The 16828-nt window shown below is 48.3% G+C and overlaps 1 protein-coding gene across 1 annotated transcript; it reads left to right on the top strand.

Moving 5' to 3' along the window:
• Window positions 1–11702: 11702 nt before the first annotated feature.
• Window positions 11703–14838, top strand: LOC117701526 (testis-specific Y-encoded protein 1-like). Its single transcript, XM_034493161.2, has 6 exons — window positions 11703–12439; window positions 13352–13429; window positions 13572–13680; window positions 13764–13909; window positions 14004–14089; window positions 14753–14838. The coding sequence occupies exons 1-5, from the start codon at window positions 11834–11836 to the stop codon at window positions 14064–14066; spliced, it is 1002 nt and encodes a 333-aa protein (XP_034349052.1). The 5' UTR covers window positions 11703–11833; the 3' UTR covers window positions 14067–14089; window positions 14753–14838.
• The last annotated feature ends 1990 nt before the right edge of the window (window positions 14839–16828 follow it).

The following is a 16828-nucleotide window of genomic DNA, read 5'->3' as shown; positions in this document are numbered from 1 at the left end:
ACTCTGTGTATTTTTCTTTTTTTTTTTTAATTTTAGAATTTTTTTTTTAGATCTTTCATTTACACTTCAGATGCCATCCCCTTTCCCCATTCCCCCCCTTAGAAAACCCTTTATCCTATGCCCCCTTTTCATTTTTGCATTTATACATTTTAAAAAAAAATGTTAATCATAGGCTTTATAAGTTTGGTATTGTTCAATCAGAGGTGTAACCCACTACCCAACCTAGATATATCTACTATCTTTGACTGGTGGAGATACATGAACATCTGCTTCCCTGTCTCCCCCCTCTATCTCTCTTTCATCACCTAGCTTCTCCTCTCCTTCTTCTTCTCCTCTTCTTACTCCTTTTCTTCCTCTCAGTATTCTTCCCGCCTTAGCTCCTCCTACACATCACCACTCCTGTTAAAAGGAAACTTTTCTCTCAAAATACAATTAGAGCATAATTATGCCAATTTGTACCAGTGAGGTACAAGATAGTCCTAATACCCAGTCCATCCTTTTGTTGACTAACCAGCTCCTCTGTCATCTATTCTAACTAAAACATTTAGTTCTGAACCTGGCTTTAGGATGAATGTCAGCTGACGACCATACAGTCAGATCTTTTCTCTCTGCCTCTCTGCCTCTCTGCCTCTCTGCCTCTCTGCCTCTCTGCCTCTCTGCCTCTCTGCCTCTCTGCCTCTCTGCCTCTCTGCCTCTCTGCCTCTCTGCCTCTCTGCCTCTCTGCCTCTCTGCCTCTCTGCCTCTCTGCCTCTCTGCCTCTCTGCCTCTCTGCCTCTCTGCCTCTCTGCCTCTCTGTTTCTGCAGGTCAGCCTCTCTGCCTCTGTGATTCTCTGACTCTCTGCCTCTGTCTCTCGGCCTCTGCATATGCCTCTGTGCGACTGCCTCTGTGCCTCTGACTCTCTGACTCTGACCCTCTGACTGTGACTCTATTTCTCTTCCTCTCTGCCTCTGTATCTGGCTCTTCCTCTGCAACACTGCGTCTCTGCCTCAGTCTCTGCCACTGCTTCTCTGCATCTGCCTCTCTGCCTCTCTGCCTCTCTGCCTCTGCCTCTGCCTCTGCCTCTCTTCCTCTGCATCTCTGCCTCTGCCTCTTTGCGACTGCCCCTGCCCCAGCCCCTGCCTAAGCCTCTGCCTCTCTGCCTCTCTGCCTCTCTCTGCCTCTCTGCCTCTCTCTGCCTCTCTGCCTCTCTCTGCCTCTCTCTGCCTCTCTCTGCCTCTCTCTGCCTCTTTGCCTCTCTCTGCCTCTCTCTGCCTCTCTCTGCCTTTCTCTGCCTCTCTGCCTCTCTCTGCCTCTCTCTGCCTCTCTCTGCCTCTCTCTGCCTCTCTGCCTCTCTGCCTCTCTGCCTCTCTCTGCCTCTCTGCCTCTCTGCCTCTCTGCCTCACTCTGCCTCTCTCTGCCTCTCTCACTCTCTGCCTCTCTGCCTCTCTGCATCTCCTACTGTGCCCCTCTGCCTCTCTGCCCTTCTGCCCCTCTGCCCCTCTGCTACTCTGCCACTCTGCCACTCTCTGCCCCTCTCTGCCCCTCTCTGCCCCTCTCTGGCCCTCTCTGGCCCTCTCTGGCCCTCTCTGCCCCTCTCTGCCCCTCTCTGCCCCTCTCTGCCCCTCTCTGCACCTCTCTGCCCCTCTCTGCCCCTCTCTGCCCCTCTCTGCCCCTCTGACCCTCTCCCCGTCTCCCTCTCTCCCTCTCTCCCTCTCTCCCTCTCTCCCTCTCTCCCTCTCTCCCTCTCTTTCTCTGTGCCTCTGCGCCTCTGTACCTCTCTGCCTCTCTGCCTCTCTGCCTCTCTGCCTCTCTGCCTCTCTGTTATTCTGCCTCTCTACCTCTCTGCCTCTGCCTTTTTGCCTCTTTGCCTCTCTGCCTCTCTGCCTCCCTGCCTCCCTGCCTCCCTGCCGCTCTGCCTCTCTGCCTCTCTGCCTCTCTGCCTCTCTGCCTCTCTGCCTCTCTGCCTCTCTGCCTCTCTGCCTCTCTGCCTCTCTGCCTCTCTGCCTCTCTGCCTCTCTGCCTCTCTGCCTCTCTGCCCCTCTGCCCCTCTGCCCCTCTGCCCCTCTGCCCCTCTGCCCCTCTGCCCCTCTGCCCCTCTGCCCCTCTGCCCTTCTGCCCCTCTGCCCCTCAGACCCTCTGACCCTCTGCCTCTCTGCCTCTCTGCCTCTCTGCCTCTCTACCTCTGCCTCTCTGCCTCTCTGCCTCTCTGCCTCTCTGCCTCTCTGCCTCTCTGCCTCTCTGCCTCTCTGCCCCTCTGCCCCTCTGCCCCTCTGCCCTTCTGCCCCTCTGCCCCTCAGACCCTCTGACCCTCTGCGTCTCTGCCTCTCTGCCTCTCTGCCTCTCTACCTCTGCCTCTCTGCCTCTCTGCCTCTCTGCCTCTCTGCCTCTCTGCCTCTCTGCCTCTCTGCCTCTCTGCCTCTCTGCCTCTCTGCCTCTCTGCCTCTCTGCCTCTCTGCCTCTCTGCCTCTGCCTCAGCCTCTCTGCCTCTCTGCCTCTCTGCCTCTCTGCCTCTCTGCCTCTCTGCCTCTCTGCCTCTCTGCCTCTCTGCCTCTCCTCTGCCTCTCTGCCTCTCTGCCTCTCTGCCTCTCTGCCCTTCTGCCTCTCTGCCTCTCTGCCTCTCTGCCTCTCTGCCTCTCTGCCCCTCTGCCCCTCTGCCCCTCTGCCCCTCTGACCCTCTGACCCTCTGACCCTCTGACCCTCTGACCCTCTGACCCTCTGACCCTCTGACCCTCTGACCCTCTGTCCCTTTTCATCTCTGCGTCTCTGTGTCTCTGCCTCTCTGCCTCTCTGCCTCTCTGCCTCTCTCTGCCTCTCTCTGCCTCTCCTGCATCTCTGCCTCTCTCTGCCTCTCTCTGCCACTCTCTGCCATTCTCTGCCACTCTCTGCCCCTCTCTGCCTCTCTGCCTCTCTGCCTCTCTGCCTCTCTGCCTCTCTGCCTCTCTGCCTCTCAGCCTCTCAGCCTCTCTGCTTCTCTGCCTCTCTGCCTCTCGACTGCCTGTCTGCCTGTCTGCCTGTCTGCCTGTCTGCCTCTCTGCCTCTCTGCCTGTCTGCCTCTCTGCCTCTCTGCCTCTCTGCCCCTCTGCCCCTCTGCCCCTCTGCCCCTCTGCCCCTCTGACCCTCTGACCCTCTGACCCTCTGACCCTCTGACCCTCTGTCCCTTTTCATCTCTGCGTCTCTGTGTCTCTGCCTCTCTGCCTCTCTGCCTCTCTGCCTCTCTGCCTCTCTGCCTCTCTCTGCCTCTCTCTGCCTCTCTCTGCCTCTCTGCCTCTCTGCCTCTCTGCCTCTCTGCCTCTCTGCCTCTCTGCCTCTCTGCCTCTCAGCCTCTCAGCCTCTCTGCTTCTCTGCCTCTCTGCCTCTCGACTGCCTGTCTGCCTGTCTGCCTGTCTGCCTGTCTGCCTGTCTGCCTGTCGGCCTGTCTGCCTGTCGGCCTGTCGGCCTGTCGGCCTGTCGGCCTGTCGGCCTGTCTGCCTGTCTGCCCTCTCCGGCCTCTCCGGCCTCTCCGGCCTCTCCGGCCTCTCCGGCCTCTCCGGCCTCTCCGGCCTCTCCGGCCTCTCCGGCCTCTCCGGCCTCTCCGCCTCTCCGCCTCTCCGCCTCTCCGCCTCTCCGCCTCTCCGCCTCTCCGCCTCTCTGCATCTCTGCATCTCTGCATCTCTGCATCTCTGCATCTCTGCCTCTCTCTCTGCCTCTCTCTTCCTCTCTCTCTTCCACTCTCTCTTCCTCTCTCTCTTCCTCTCTCTCTGCCTCTCTCTGCCTCTCTCTGCCTCTCTCTGCCCCACTGGCCCTCTGGCCCTCTGGCCCTCTGGCCCTCTGGCCCCCTGGCCCTCTGGCCCTCTGGCCCTCTGCCCCTCTGCCCCCCTGCCCCTCTGCCCCTCTGCGTCTCCCTCTGCCCCCTGCCCCTCTGCCCCTCTGCCCCTCTGCCCCTCTGCCCCTCTGCCCCTCTGCCCCTCTGCCCCTCTGCCCCCTCTGCCCCCTCTGCCCCTCTGCCCCTCTGCCCCCCTGCCCCCCTGCCCCCCCTGCCCCCCCTGCCCCCCTGCCCCCCTGCCCCCCTGCCCTCCCTGCCTCCCTGCCTCCCTGCCTCCCTGCCTCCCTGCCTCCCTGCCTCCCTGCCTCCCTGCCTCCCTGCCTCCCTGCCTCTCTGCCTCTCTCTGCCTCTCTCTGCCTCTCTGCCTCTCTGCCTCTCTGCCTCTCTGCATCTCTGCATCTCTGCATCTCCTACTCTGCCTCTGCCTCTCTGCCCCTCTGCCCCTCTGCCCCTCTGCCCCTCTGCCCCTCTGCCCCTCTGCCCCTCTGCCCCTCTGCCCCTCTGCCCCTCTGCCCCTCTGCCCCTCTCTGCCCCTCTCTGCCCCTCTCTGCCCCTCTCTGCCCCTCTCTGCCCCTCTCTGCCCCTCTCTGCCCCTCTCTGCCCCTCTCTGCCCCTCTCTGCCCTCTCTGCCCCTCTCTGCCCCTCTCTGCCCCTCTCTGCCCCTCTCTGCCCCTCTCTGCCCCTCTCTGCCCCTCTCTGCCCCTCTCTGCCCCTCCTCTGCCCCTCCTCTGCCCCTCTCTGCCCCTCTCTGCCCCTCTCTGCCCCTCTCTGCCCCTCTCTGCCCCTCTCTGCCCCCTCTCTGCCCCTCTCTGCCCCTCTCTGCCCCCTCTCTGCCCCTCTCTGCCCCTCTCTGCCCCTCTCTGCCCCTCTCTGCCCCTCTCTGCCCCTCTGCCCCTCTCTGCCCCTCTCTGCCCCTCTCTGCCCCTCTCTGCCCCTCTCTGCCCCTCTCTGCCCCTCTCTGCCCCTCTCTGCCCCTCTCTGCCCCTCTCTGCCCCTCTCTGCCCCTCTCTGCCCCCTGCCTCTCTGCCTCTCTGCCACTCTGCCACTCTGCCTCTCTGCCTCTCTGCCTCTCTGCCTCTCTGCCTCTCTGCCTCTCTGCCTCTCTGCCTCTCTGCCTCTCTGCCTCTCTGCCTCTCCATTTTATCCCGAATTTGTTGTCTTTAACATTTTGACTGTGGTAATGCGAAATATCAAAGTTGCTTTGATTTGCATTTTATTTTCCTCATTGATAGGATAAATGTTTTGTGTTTGTTAGGTTTTTAATTTTTTTTACAACTTATTTTGTCTTGTGTGGAGTGTTCTGTCTGCAGGTATGCCTGAAAGCCAGCAGAGGGCACCAGATGTCATAGATGTTGTGAGCCACCATGTTAATGGGAATTGAACTTAGGACCTCTGTCAGAGCAGCCAGTACTCTTAACCTCTGAGCCATCTCTCCAGCCCTTGAGATATTTCTTAACCATTTTTTTTCTTTCAAGAGTTCTCTAGTAAGGTCCTAAGCCCATTTTTCTAGTGGGTCACTCATCTTTTGAATTCCTTATATTTTTGGATGTTAAGCCTCTGTAGATTTCCTCTTTACCTTCTTAATTGTTTCTCTAGCTGTGCTGAAGCTTTGTAATTTTATGAAGACTCATTTTCAATTGTTTGCCTTAATTCCTGGACTAATGGAGTGCTATTTAGGAAGTCCTTTGCTATATCTCTATCATATGGAATACTGCCTGTGTTCTGGCCATTACAGGATTCTTAGATTTCGGTGTTTCAGATTTTATGTCATGGATCCATTTGTAGTTAGTTTTTATACAAAGTGAGATTTATGGTTTACTTTAGTTTGAATATGCCACCATAGCTAGGTCTGGAGCATTGTGAAGGGTATCTAGAGTGGAAGATAAGGTAAAGTCATCCAGAAATATCCTGAGAAGGATATCACGTCTTTTCATTTTAATCACTTAATATTTTGAGCTAGGGGAAATAAATGAGGTCAGGCTGCAAGTGTGCTGAGTGAGACATCTTTGAAACTAGATTTTCACAGTGACCTCAAGGGTTCCCTTGTGTGAGGAAGAATCCTGATTTTTAGTCACTGAGAGAACTGGCCAAACACTGCCACTTTGAGGTATGCAGTTTATGAGACAGAGTGATGAAAACATAATCTGCAGTGGTACAGAGTCAACGCCACCTTGCTTTTGTTCCAGAGCTACAAAAAGAAAATACAAATATAAACAAATAAAACACTCTCTCTTATATGTTCAGTGTATGCTTGCTCAGCATCTCCACGTGGCTATTCATTTCACTCACTTTTTCATGATTCCCAACAAAGACTTGGACTCACAGATTTCAAGACCTGTGATTTGATGCTTAAGTTGACATAAGAGGAATGGTTCTAAAACTTCTAACTTGGTTGAATTTTCTTATCAGTGACTTAATTTGAATACTTGTCCCTGCTCATATGTTTGCTATAATATTCTTGTCAGCACTACCTGTCATCATCAAGGGACTTGACACTTTGGAGACAGCATTGTCAGAACATATTGGCAGAACTTCTGATGCCTAACATCCTTTATCTTTTTTTCACTCCTTTCATCCTCATTGGTAGAGCAGCATTAGTAACCATACATCCCTGTCACCATTGATGTCATCAGAATATGCTTTATACAAAGTAGTTTTATTACTATGCCCTGCACTCTGAAATCTGTGGTCAAATGTACCTTTATATCTGTTGTTCTACCAACTGTGTATCTTAATGTACCTCCAAAATGCCTGGACCTCTTCAAATAACACTGTGAAGCTATACTAGCACGAGTCATATAAGAAAAATAAGAATAAATTGTTTCCACCAGGAAACGCCCAAACTAGATACACTTTTTATGACATTATAGTTACGACAATAATAAATATCTTGATTCACAAATGTGCACCTTTTCGAAAAATCATTGAGATGTTGAGTCATGAACACCCAAGGGTTGTATCCATGATGGGAGAGTTAAGTCCACAAACACACTGCCCTGAAAATACACATGAAAAATCAAATTAATTATTATCAATGTATTTGTTTCATTTATCAGAATGAATTTCAATTTCCAGTTGAGAAAACAAGCAAACCCTTTAATCTTTTAAATCATTAATATTTCTCCTGATTGGCAGGAACGGGGTATGGGTGGGAACGACATGTATCCTAATCTTGGCTTTAGGGTTCAAGGTTTAGCAATTGAAAGAAGAGCAAGAGCAGCAATTTATTGGACTTCTACACCTAACTCAGGCAACGATACTTCCCAGTTGACCTCAAGACATGCATTCACTAACTCCTTTACTTATTACGACTATAGTTTGTTTCCTTGATACATAAGCCTGCAATATTGGGCAGTTAAAGTGTCAGGCATTCAAGAATGTGTCTGTGGAAGCAAAACTGTTAATAAAAATAATCCTTTAGTGCCAGAATTAGCTCTCAGGTCTAGTTGATAAGAATTTCTGAAGCAAATACGAGACAATGTGTGGGGCAGAAACTGGAGGAGAGACCATCCAGAGACAGCCCCACCTGGAAATCCCTCTCAGATGCATTCACCATATGCAAACACTGTTGTAGGTGTCTGGAAGTGCATTCTGACAGGAGCCTGACATAGCTGTCTCGTGAGAGTTCTGCCAGAGCCTGACATATACAGAGGAGGATGCTCACAGCTAACCATCAAACTGATTACAGGGTCCCCAGTGGAGGAGATAGAAGACTGAAGGAGCTAAAGGGGTTTGTGGGCCTGTGGGGAGAGCAATAATACCAACCAACCAGAGCTTCCTGGGTCTAAATGACCACCCTGGGAGCACATATGGAGGGACCCATGTCTCTTGCTGTATTTGTAGAGGAGGATGGACTTGTTGGGCATCAATGCAGAGGAGAGGGCCTTGGTCCCTTGAATGCTGGATGCCCCAGGGGGATTTTGAGGGTGGGAATGTGGAAGAAGGTAGATGGGTAGGGGCACACCTTCATAGAAATAGTAGGAGGGAGGATGAATTAAAGGGGCTTCTGGAGGGGCGGGGGTGTGTGGAGAAATGGGATAACATCTGAAATGTAGATTAAAAAAAAGTACCTGATGATGATGATGATGATATGATGATGATGATGATGATGATGATGATGATGATGATGATGATGATGATGATAGAATAAACATAATGGAACTGGCTATGGCAATCAAACATTTGAGACTCTTTAGCATTACTCATATTATGGGGATTATTTACAATTGTCAAGGACAAGAGACACTGGAACAGGCCCATGGAACTTTAAAACAATATCTTCATAAAATAAAAAAGGGGGAGATATATCCCCATACACCACAAATTTGTTTAAATTATGTTCTTTTTATTTTAAAAATTTTAAGACAATTTTAATGCCAAGGGACTTTTTGCTGCGTGTCTATGGCAGTTTACAACTAGGCATACTTATGCACAGGTGAAAGGCACCAAGTACTGGCACAAGGCATGATCCCGATCAGGTATTAAATATGGGAAAGAGGGCATGTAGGTGTTTTTTTTCTGCAGGATGCTGAAGGAGCATGGTGGCTGCCAGAGTGATGAGCGAGACATGCTGATGCCAGGACAAAGAATGAGCTGACCTGTGAGCTTGCTGAGTGCCCTGACAATGGTGACTGGGAAGCTGTATTGGACATATGTTCCCAAACCACCATTGCTTACCTATATACCCCTCATGGGATAAGCTGCTTTGCCTCAAGGTTTCAGACCTTGTGGAACAGAGAATCAAAAAGATAAGTTTATAATGACTCTTGTAGTGTTATTAATGTGATCAGTTATTGAGACTCAATCATGGACTGGTCTAGAAATCAACCCAATACTGGAAATAACAGTCTTCATTTGGAAGTCTGGATCTGGACATTTTCAGAGTCACGTGTGGATATTAGCTGCAGTTCTCAGTGATGTTATGTTAGCAAGAGATAAAGTTGGGACAGGATCAGGATTTCAAACAGGTGTTAGCACATGTGTTAGGGCTCTTTTAATTGCCAAGTGAAAAATACTTTTGTTTCTTCTACAGTATTTAATGTAAGTTGAATTGATTGTACACCTCCTAATTGTGTTTGTGTTTTGAAATCCAGCATGTCAGCTATGGAGGTCTACCAGCCAGCTTTTGTTTTCGTGCCCTGAGTGTCACAGAACCTCGGTATTTTAAAAGTATCTTGCAAGTACTGGAAGAAGTGACTCAGGCTTTTAGCAGATACAGGAGGGTAGTGGGCTTGACTATTGCTGGTATAACAGCTTTAATTACATTAATTGCTAGCACCACTGCTTCTGCAATTGCTGTGACACAAGAAGCTAAGGCAGCTACTTTTGTTAATCATTTAGCAAAAAATGTTACTAATGTGTTGAATATGCAAGAGGATTTATATAGGCATTTGGAAGAACGGATTGATGCTCTTTATCCTATTCAAATTATTGGAAGGAGGTTCAGAATTTAAGGGTAAGGAGCCATCTCGCGTGTCATGCCAAATACCTTTGGATTCATGTTAGTTCTAAGATTGACAGTGGTAGTCATCATAATTAGGAAAAAGTTTAAAGACACTTGTAGTGTATTTGGCACAATTCTACCACCTCTCTGGATGGTTTAACAATACATAGGGAGTTTATGAATTCCAAGAATGCTGCTCTTCTGAGCAGTAGATACTGCAGATAAAATTACCCATGGCCTGAGGTCGGTATCTCTATTTTGGTCAAGCTTCAAGGATGGCCCATATAGCTTGATCATGCTAGGCCTTTTTGTCTGGGGAATACTTTTATTCCTGCCCATCATATTAAAGCTTCTCTTCAACAACATCAACATGTTGGCAGCCAAGTACATAGCTTGAACCTGAAAATGGACCCCCAGACAGAGTTATTAAATTAACATGCTGGCAAGCTAAGGTTGGGTGAGATTCTGCACAGAGCCTTACCAACCAAAGACAGAAGTGCACTGCTTTGGATAATGCATATTCCATGATGTGTAAGGAAGGCATTCTTTTCAGAATGACCTAACAGACTAAGTCTTGTTAATGAAAAAAATAAAAGGGACCGGGGAGGGGGGGAGTGGGGGGGGAAGAGGAGGAGAGCCTTTGGGGGGCTATTTGGCAAGAATCTGACATGGGCCAAGGATAAGGAAATGGGCTGCTTGGCAGGAATATGAAATTGGCCAAGGACAAGGAAGTGGGTTTCAGGTAGGAATCTGACATTAGGCTAGAACAAAGAAGTAATTTCAGGCAGGACTATAAATCTTAGGCTACAACAAGGAAGTAATTTCAGGCAGGAATCTAAATCTTAGGCTAGAACAAGGAAGACATGAAAATGACTTTGGGCTAGGACAGGAAAGTAGGCTCAGATACTTTGGTCATCCCGATAAGCCCTTAGAAACAGTGAACACAGGAGTGTTTGTGGAACTGACTATTTGTGTTTATTGTCTTGTTCGTTCCTTGACTATTTGCATCTGTTGTATTGCTAGTTCCTCAGCCTAGAACTGGCCTTAATACATGCATGTAATTAAAATGGTATAAAAGCATAAAGGAGGAGGGGGATGGGATTGGGGTTCTAGGGAAGGCAAATGGGGAAAGGGGATGATATCTGAAATGTAGGTAAATAAAACATTCAATAAAAAATTTTTAAAAAGAGAAGAAAGGGGTTATGGAATCTCCCTCTGTGATGAAGGAAAGCCTAGCTAGGTGTGTGTGCTTCAATGGAGGCTCAGAGAAGCCACTGTGTGAAGCTGTGAAGGTAAAACCTTGATTGCCTTGGAGACCTCAAGATGTTAGAGATGCCAGAGCCCTGGGATACCTGCTGAGAAAACCTGCTCCAAAGGAGTAGAACCATTACAAGTGAAAGAAGTGTGTTGCGGTCAACAAAGCTGAAAGGAGTTGGACATCAGACATGGAGATGGAGAGTTCAGGCGGAGAGTACCCAGTTTTCAGTCTTGCTTTGGTCCACTATTTTCTCATTATGATACCTTCCTCCATTTTGGAATGGTAACATGTATTCTATGTCATTGTATGTTGAAAGTATGTGATCTGCTTTTTCATTTTGATTTAATAGGGGGTTTGAAGTTAAAAGACTGCCTTGAGCCTTAGAAGAGACTTTGAACTTTGGACTTTTAAACCGTGTTGAGACTGTACAGACTATGAGGGTTGTTGACATTGGACTAAATATACTTTTGCGTTATGAACAAAAAGTATTCCTGATTTTTCTGTAGCTATGAAAGGAGACCACCTTGCTCCTATTTTGTTAAATAATACACCATGCACCAGCACTCCACTTCATTATAATCCTCAAAGCCTTGACCTCTAAGGGAACCACTTTGCTTATAGTTCTGTGCAGGACTTGAGGGATGATTCATTCTCAACTCTGTCAGCTGAGCAACACCTTGCTTAGTATGTATGAATCCTGCTTAGGGACAGGATTTCATCCCTCTTTGCTAAATAGAAAGGTATGCAAGAAGTGGACCTAATGCCCAAATGACGTCACCAACAGCTCAAGGTTTGGCAAGGACAGTCATTCAGTAGAGGAGCACATACCTACCTGTTCATCTGACCAATGAGTGAAAGTGCATCAACAGTAGTAAAGTACAACAGCACCCCAACAAACACGCCAAGTACTTGCCAACTTGTATGTTTCAGGGAGAAATGACACCGTGGCATAGGTTATGCGGGTGTTTGGATAGCCCATTCTACCCACTGTCTAAAACAAGTTGTGACCTCTTCGGGGTCACAGGCACAAGCTTAAGGCCACCTTGAGAAGTGGCAAGGTGTGAGCACAGGACTAGAACCCGGGGACTGGGTGAGGGCTGTGCTTGTGCACCAGGCTGGTTGGAGGCGGGCAAGATTACCTGTGTACTTCTTAATGCAAGACAATTTGAGTCCCGTCTCCTGCTGACGTCACAGTAGCCCACCCAGTCCCGATAGCAACTGAGTCTGCTATGAGGGGCTGCCGGGAAAAACTCAGAGGCTGGTTGGCGACTCGGAAGACCATCAGGGTGTAGCATTGAAGGGTCCTGCTGGCTTGAGGCGCAAGAGTCCTTGTACAAGGTTGAGCATCCTATGGAGAGTCCCGAGGAGGGGAGTGTGAGCATGGCTCCCCAGGAATTCCGGGAGCTGGAACTCCTGGAAAGCAGACTTCTGGAAGGAGAGGCCCAAGTTCAGGCACCAGAGCAGAGCCCAGGTGCTCCTGCTGGGGACAATCAGATGGTGAAGCCTCTGGTAATAGGTGGTCCTGTGGAGGACGGGGTATCCCTTGCAGAGGTGGTACATCACCCTGACACGTGTGAGGAGGGGGACGAGGCTGCTATCGGGGAGTTGAAAGTCACAGAGGTGGTGGATGTCAAGAATGAGGGTGAAGAGGTAAAGGAGCACAAGCAGGAAGGTGAACAAGATCAGCAGCCTGAGCTGGAAAAGGACCCAGAGCAGGCATGTGATTCTAAAGACCAGCATGCGATACAAAGGTTGCCACAGTCAAGTGGTGGGCCTACAGAAGGCAGATCTAAAATAGAGGAGCTGGAACTTCTTCAGCTGGAGCTCAGCTTTGTGAATGCCCGCTGTAGTGGAGCTTTAGCCCGGATTAAAGCAAGGGTGGCCAAAGCGCGTGGACCTTACTTTCAGCGCAGAAAGACCATAATCCAGGGCATCCCAGGCTTCTGGGCTAAAGCTGTATCCTTAAGTGTTCTCTCTGGGCATCGGCAGCAAAGAGGGTGAATTGGTTAAGGAGAACTGTGGGGGGTTGGGGTAAGAGCTCCAAAGTTTAGACGATGGAGACCAATCTCATGGTGTTCCGCCCAAAAAGTAAGTGGGGCCCTTGTGCAGCAGGGAATGTGTGATTAGGAACACCAATCACACATTGGCCAGGGACACCAATCACTACTTAAGAGTATCCTACCCTTTGTATGGGAAACAAAGTCGTCCCCTTTAGCACCAGCCCCTGTTGATCTCACTGTGCATTTTGATGCATATTTACTGAAGAAATATTTTGTGACTTTTGAGGCAATACATTACCAACAGTCTCCCAGGCACTGTCAATCCCTTTCCTCCACTATCCCCTTCCTATTAACATAGAAGCTGCCTGCATGTGAAAAGCATGCCAGTCTAATGCACAGGCATGCATACACACCCCTTGTACAAGGTCGGGAAAGGCAGATACAGCCCAGGTTCTTGTCATCCTTTGTGTATACATTGGCCTCTAGGAGCCGAGGAATATTAGATCAACAGCCACTTTATCAGGCAGCTAGCTTGTTTTCTTTAACTATGCATACAAGTTTCCTCATGCCAACTGGACTTCTCATATCGATTTTCTCTGACTGCCCATCATCCCCCAGGGTGTCAGCAGATTCCCATGTCCAAAAGAGTGTAGTTTCTTCCACCTACAGAGGTTCAGATTTTCACAGAACAGGAGACTTAGAACATCTTAGTCATCATGTTCTAAGGGACATGGGGCAATGAAGGAAAGACCTCATGCCCACAGGTCTATGTGGAGGCCTGCTCCAAGGACTGCTCTCATTACACAGTGGCTCACCTGCTTGTAGCTCCTCTTTCCATCGTATAGCAAGGTTCCTTGACCAGAAGCAGATAATGAACCATCCCCAGATGTCGTCCATCATCAGCAGCCAGGATGAAGACTTACTGGGCTACATGTTGAGCTTGGAGGTCAGTTGGAATTGTGTCTGGGCAGAGCATAAGGGCAGTTTCAGGAAAAGCAAATGTGGACAAGCATTACGTTTCACTATCATGTGTGTGCTCTCAGAAGACACCTAGAGATTTCCCTTTTATTTCCTCCACATCTTGACAGGTGGAGTACAATCCTGGGCTGAGGATGTACAGAATGATGTTTTCCTTTAGTGAAAACCCATACTTCCGGAATGACATTGTTACTAAGGATTATGAGCTCAGCATCATTGGTATGTATGGTCACAGGTTATGGGGTGTTGCCTGGACCAGGTATATGGCAAACCCTGTGCTATTCCATATTCCTTTTCTGCAGGATACAAAGAGTCAGATTCTAGTACAATAGAGTGGATAGGTCAGGCTGAACATAGTTATGCCAACTGCATGCAAGACACTACCAGGCTCACTTTCTTCAACTGGTTTTGTGCACACAAATTCCCTGGCTCCAACAGGATTGCTGAGGTTAGCTTTCTCTGACCATCCATTATTCTCTAGGGCTTGGGTGGGTTACTCCTGGGAGTGGGATTTCCATCTTCTGTCCTCCTTCCAATCACAGATAATCATGGATGACCTGTGGCCGAATCCTCTTTACTATTACCCTAAGGAAGACCACTCATGAAGAGAGAACTAGGACACTGCCAGGTGAGCAGACAGTTATATCCTGAAAGGGTGTTTATATGGGGCCTCAGTGGAGAATGAGACAATGGACAGGAATATTTAAGTGTGAGAGAAAGTTGTAAGTATGGGCAAACTTAACATACCTCTGGAGGTGATAATTCCACCGCTACTCTGTGACTCTGTGATGGATTAAAGAGAACTTCCTTGGACTTTTCATTCCTGTTAAGAATCCTGGATCAGAGTGGCTTACCCAGTTTTTGCCTTCAACTAAACAGTTTTCCAACTCAAACCAACATGGTTCTCCTCTGTGTGCTCCTCTGTGGTGACCTCCCAAGTGTCCTCTAGGAGTGAGTTTCTACTAATCCAGGCCTAGCAAACCTGACTGTTTAAATAAACACCTTGGGATATACAGGGAGAGAATATTAGGTAGTCAGGAAAAAAGAAGGCACCACAGAAAGAAAAGATCTGAGGCCTTTCAAAAGTTCTGGGGCCACTCCCACATGTCCCAGTGTGTGTTCATGTGTACATGCATGTCTCTCATCTGTGCATATCGATGTCTGAACCCAGGTGCTGTAGTATTATGAGAATCACCAGTGTTGGGGCGACATCCGTCAAGAACTGGGAAGTATTTAGGAAGCAAGGATGGTGAATATCCACATTGATTATTTTTCTCATATTTTTCTACAGGATAAAGAGCACAGAATTTCTGACTCTAGACCGTTAATGAATGTGCACCACATGTAAAATGGACTTCACTGAGATAAATACTGGCAAAGATCTTCTAGCTTTCTATTAATTATTTGTGGAGTGTGAACAATCACAGAAAGTAATATTCAAGCCCCTGGAGCTAAATTCTCTTCAGTCAGAGTCTCTGACCAGACTAAGGACTTAGAGGATAAGGGTTAAATAAGGAGGTGGATACTTTGCACTGGCGACATCCCTCACAAACACGGGGCCAGTTTCCACTGGGATGGTAGTAAACATGTCTTGCAGGAACAGAGTGATCCCTAAGGCCAGAGTAGATACTGTTGAACAGTAGTCCATTCCCTGTCCCCGGTGAGTTCCTTGGTCTTCCTGTTGTCATAGCTTTACCTGCATCCAGTTGAACAGAAAGTTGTTGGGAAAATAGGAACATGAGTAAAATGTATTTTACAAGTGTACCCCCTTCACATTGGTCATCTCCCCAGAGCTATAAGAATTGCATTAAATGATTTCCTTAATTCCCAGATAAAGATAGTTTAGGGCTTGCATCTCAGCCAGTACAGGGTGACAGTGCCCTAACCACAGAAGTATATAACTATTAATACAAATCTATTTTTGTCTGAAGGAATTGTCATGTAATGTCACCCCTGGCAAGATGGGTACCCTCGTAAAATTACTTGAATGCAGATCCCTTCCTGTGCTAATTCCATCTGAGATCGTCATGCTACAGATGTGTGGAGAGACTCATCAAGGCCCAAAGCCTAACTTTGCCTTGAGGAAGTACTGAAGGAGAGACCTTTCTAGAAAGTGCAGAAGCTCTTTCTAGAAGCACCTTCCACCAGTGAGTGGGTTTGTTTTCCCCAAGCTTCAGCTTCAGTGGGTAGATACCACATTGAGTGTCCCACATATCCCTCTATGTTTGTGTGAGATGCCCATTCATTGAATATTGGAGATGCTGTCTCCAATATTACAGTAACTTCCAGCAACCCTCCACCTCAGACCTCAGCTGGAATTAGAGTGGGACTTGGTATCAGCAGTGACACTGCAGTTTTTATACTAAGGGCGGTTACAGTGGAAAGGTAATTCCTTTTCCCAGTACCTAAGGAGCATGAGTTGTCAGGAAGTGTTTGAAACAACTGGCCTGGAAAAGACATGGCCTTTATGTAGAAAGGATGGGGATAGTATCCTTTCTTAAAAACTGTCTTCACATCTTCCCACACAGGAGGGAAAGATGTTTAATCCCAGCTCTTTGCTTCTCCAGAGCAGGATGATGGTCTCTGCACTCCTACCCAGGCAACTCAGTTACCATAGAGCTCCCTTGCAAATCTGAAATGTAGCAGAAACATGAACAGAGAATGCTGGTAGTCTGAGTCTCCCTGTCCTCTCTGACAAACCTAAAAAGAAGCAACAAGACAAAATTTGTGTACAAAATATGGAGCCTGTTTTGTGTTTTCCTTCTTCTCCCGGAGGGCATTGAGTCTGCCCTGGAGTGTTGTTGATAGGCCAGTGATAGTGCACTGCAGAAAACTGGTTTTTCCTTTCCAGAAGATATCAACTGCAAAAACCTTTTGGTTAGAGATGGGGTTGCATCTACTTTCCCTTTACAATGTTGGAATTTGAAGTGGTCTGTGGGTGCTATCATGAACTCTATGCTTATATGCATATCACTCCCATTGTGACTGGAAGATGCTCTTGTATTGGAGTCATGCACCACATTGGGCTCTTAAAAATCATCCTATTCATCCTCCATATAAAATTCTGAACTTGGAGGGATGTCACACTCTTTACATTGTCTACATCTGGATGCTGCTCATGCATCTTATGCACTTCACCCCATAACATACCAAAGTACAAGTACGATGAAAGTCCAACTTGACGTACCAATAATTTTATTGGAATTGATTCAGGACTATGTGTGAACCATAACCTTCAGGAGCAGAAATCTGTGTCACATAAGCTCACCCCAGCATTGTGACAGCTCACAACCTTAGACCTGTAGCAGACTGTGAAGCTTGCAGGTAACTCAACAGGTTGGAGATTATCTTTTCATATGACTCTTTT

Source organism: Arvicanthis niloticus, unplaced genomic scaffold (assembly GCF_011762505.2).
Source record: "Arvicanthis niloticus isolate mArvNil1 unplaced genomic scaffold, mArvNil1.pat.X pat_scaffold_1264_arrow_ctg1, whole genome shotgun sequence".
Lineage (NCBI taxonomy): Eukaryota > Metazoa > Chordata > Mammalia > Rodentia > Muridae > Arvicanthis > Arvicanthis niloticus.
This window is presented reverse-complemented; position numbering and strand designations above follow the sequence as displayed.

Bases quoted from the DNA above. Each gene is read 5' to 3' on its own strand.
- LOC117701526 (XM_034493161.2), top strand. From the start codon at position 11,834: ATGGAGAGTCCCGAGGAGGGGAGTGTGAGCATGGCTCCCCAGGAATTC. The intron at 12,440-13,351 runs GTATCCTTAAGT...GACCAGAAGCAG, and splicing joins CAGGCTTCTGGGCTAAAGCT to ATAATGAACCATCCCCAGAT. The intron at 13,681-13,763 runs GTATGTATGGTC...CCTTTTCTGCAG, and splicing joins TTATGAGCTCAGCATCATTG to GATACAAAGAGTCAGATTCT.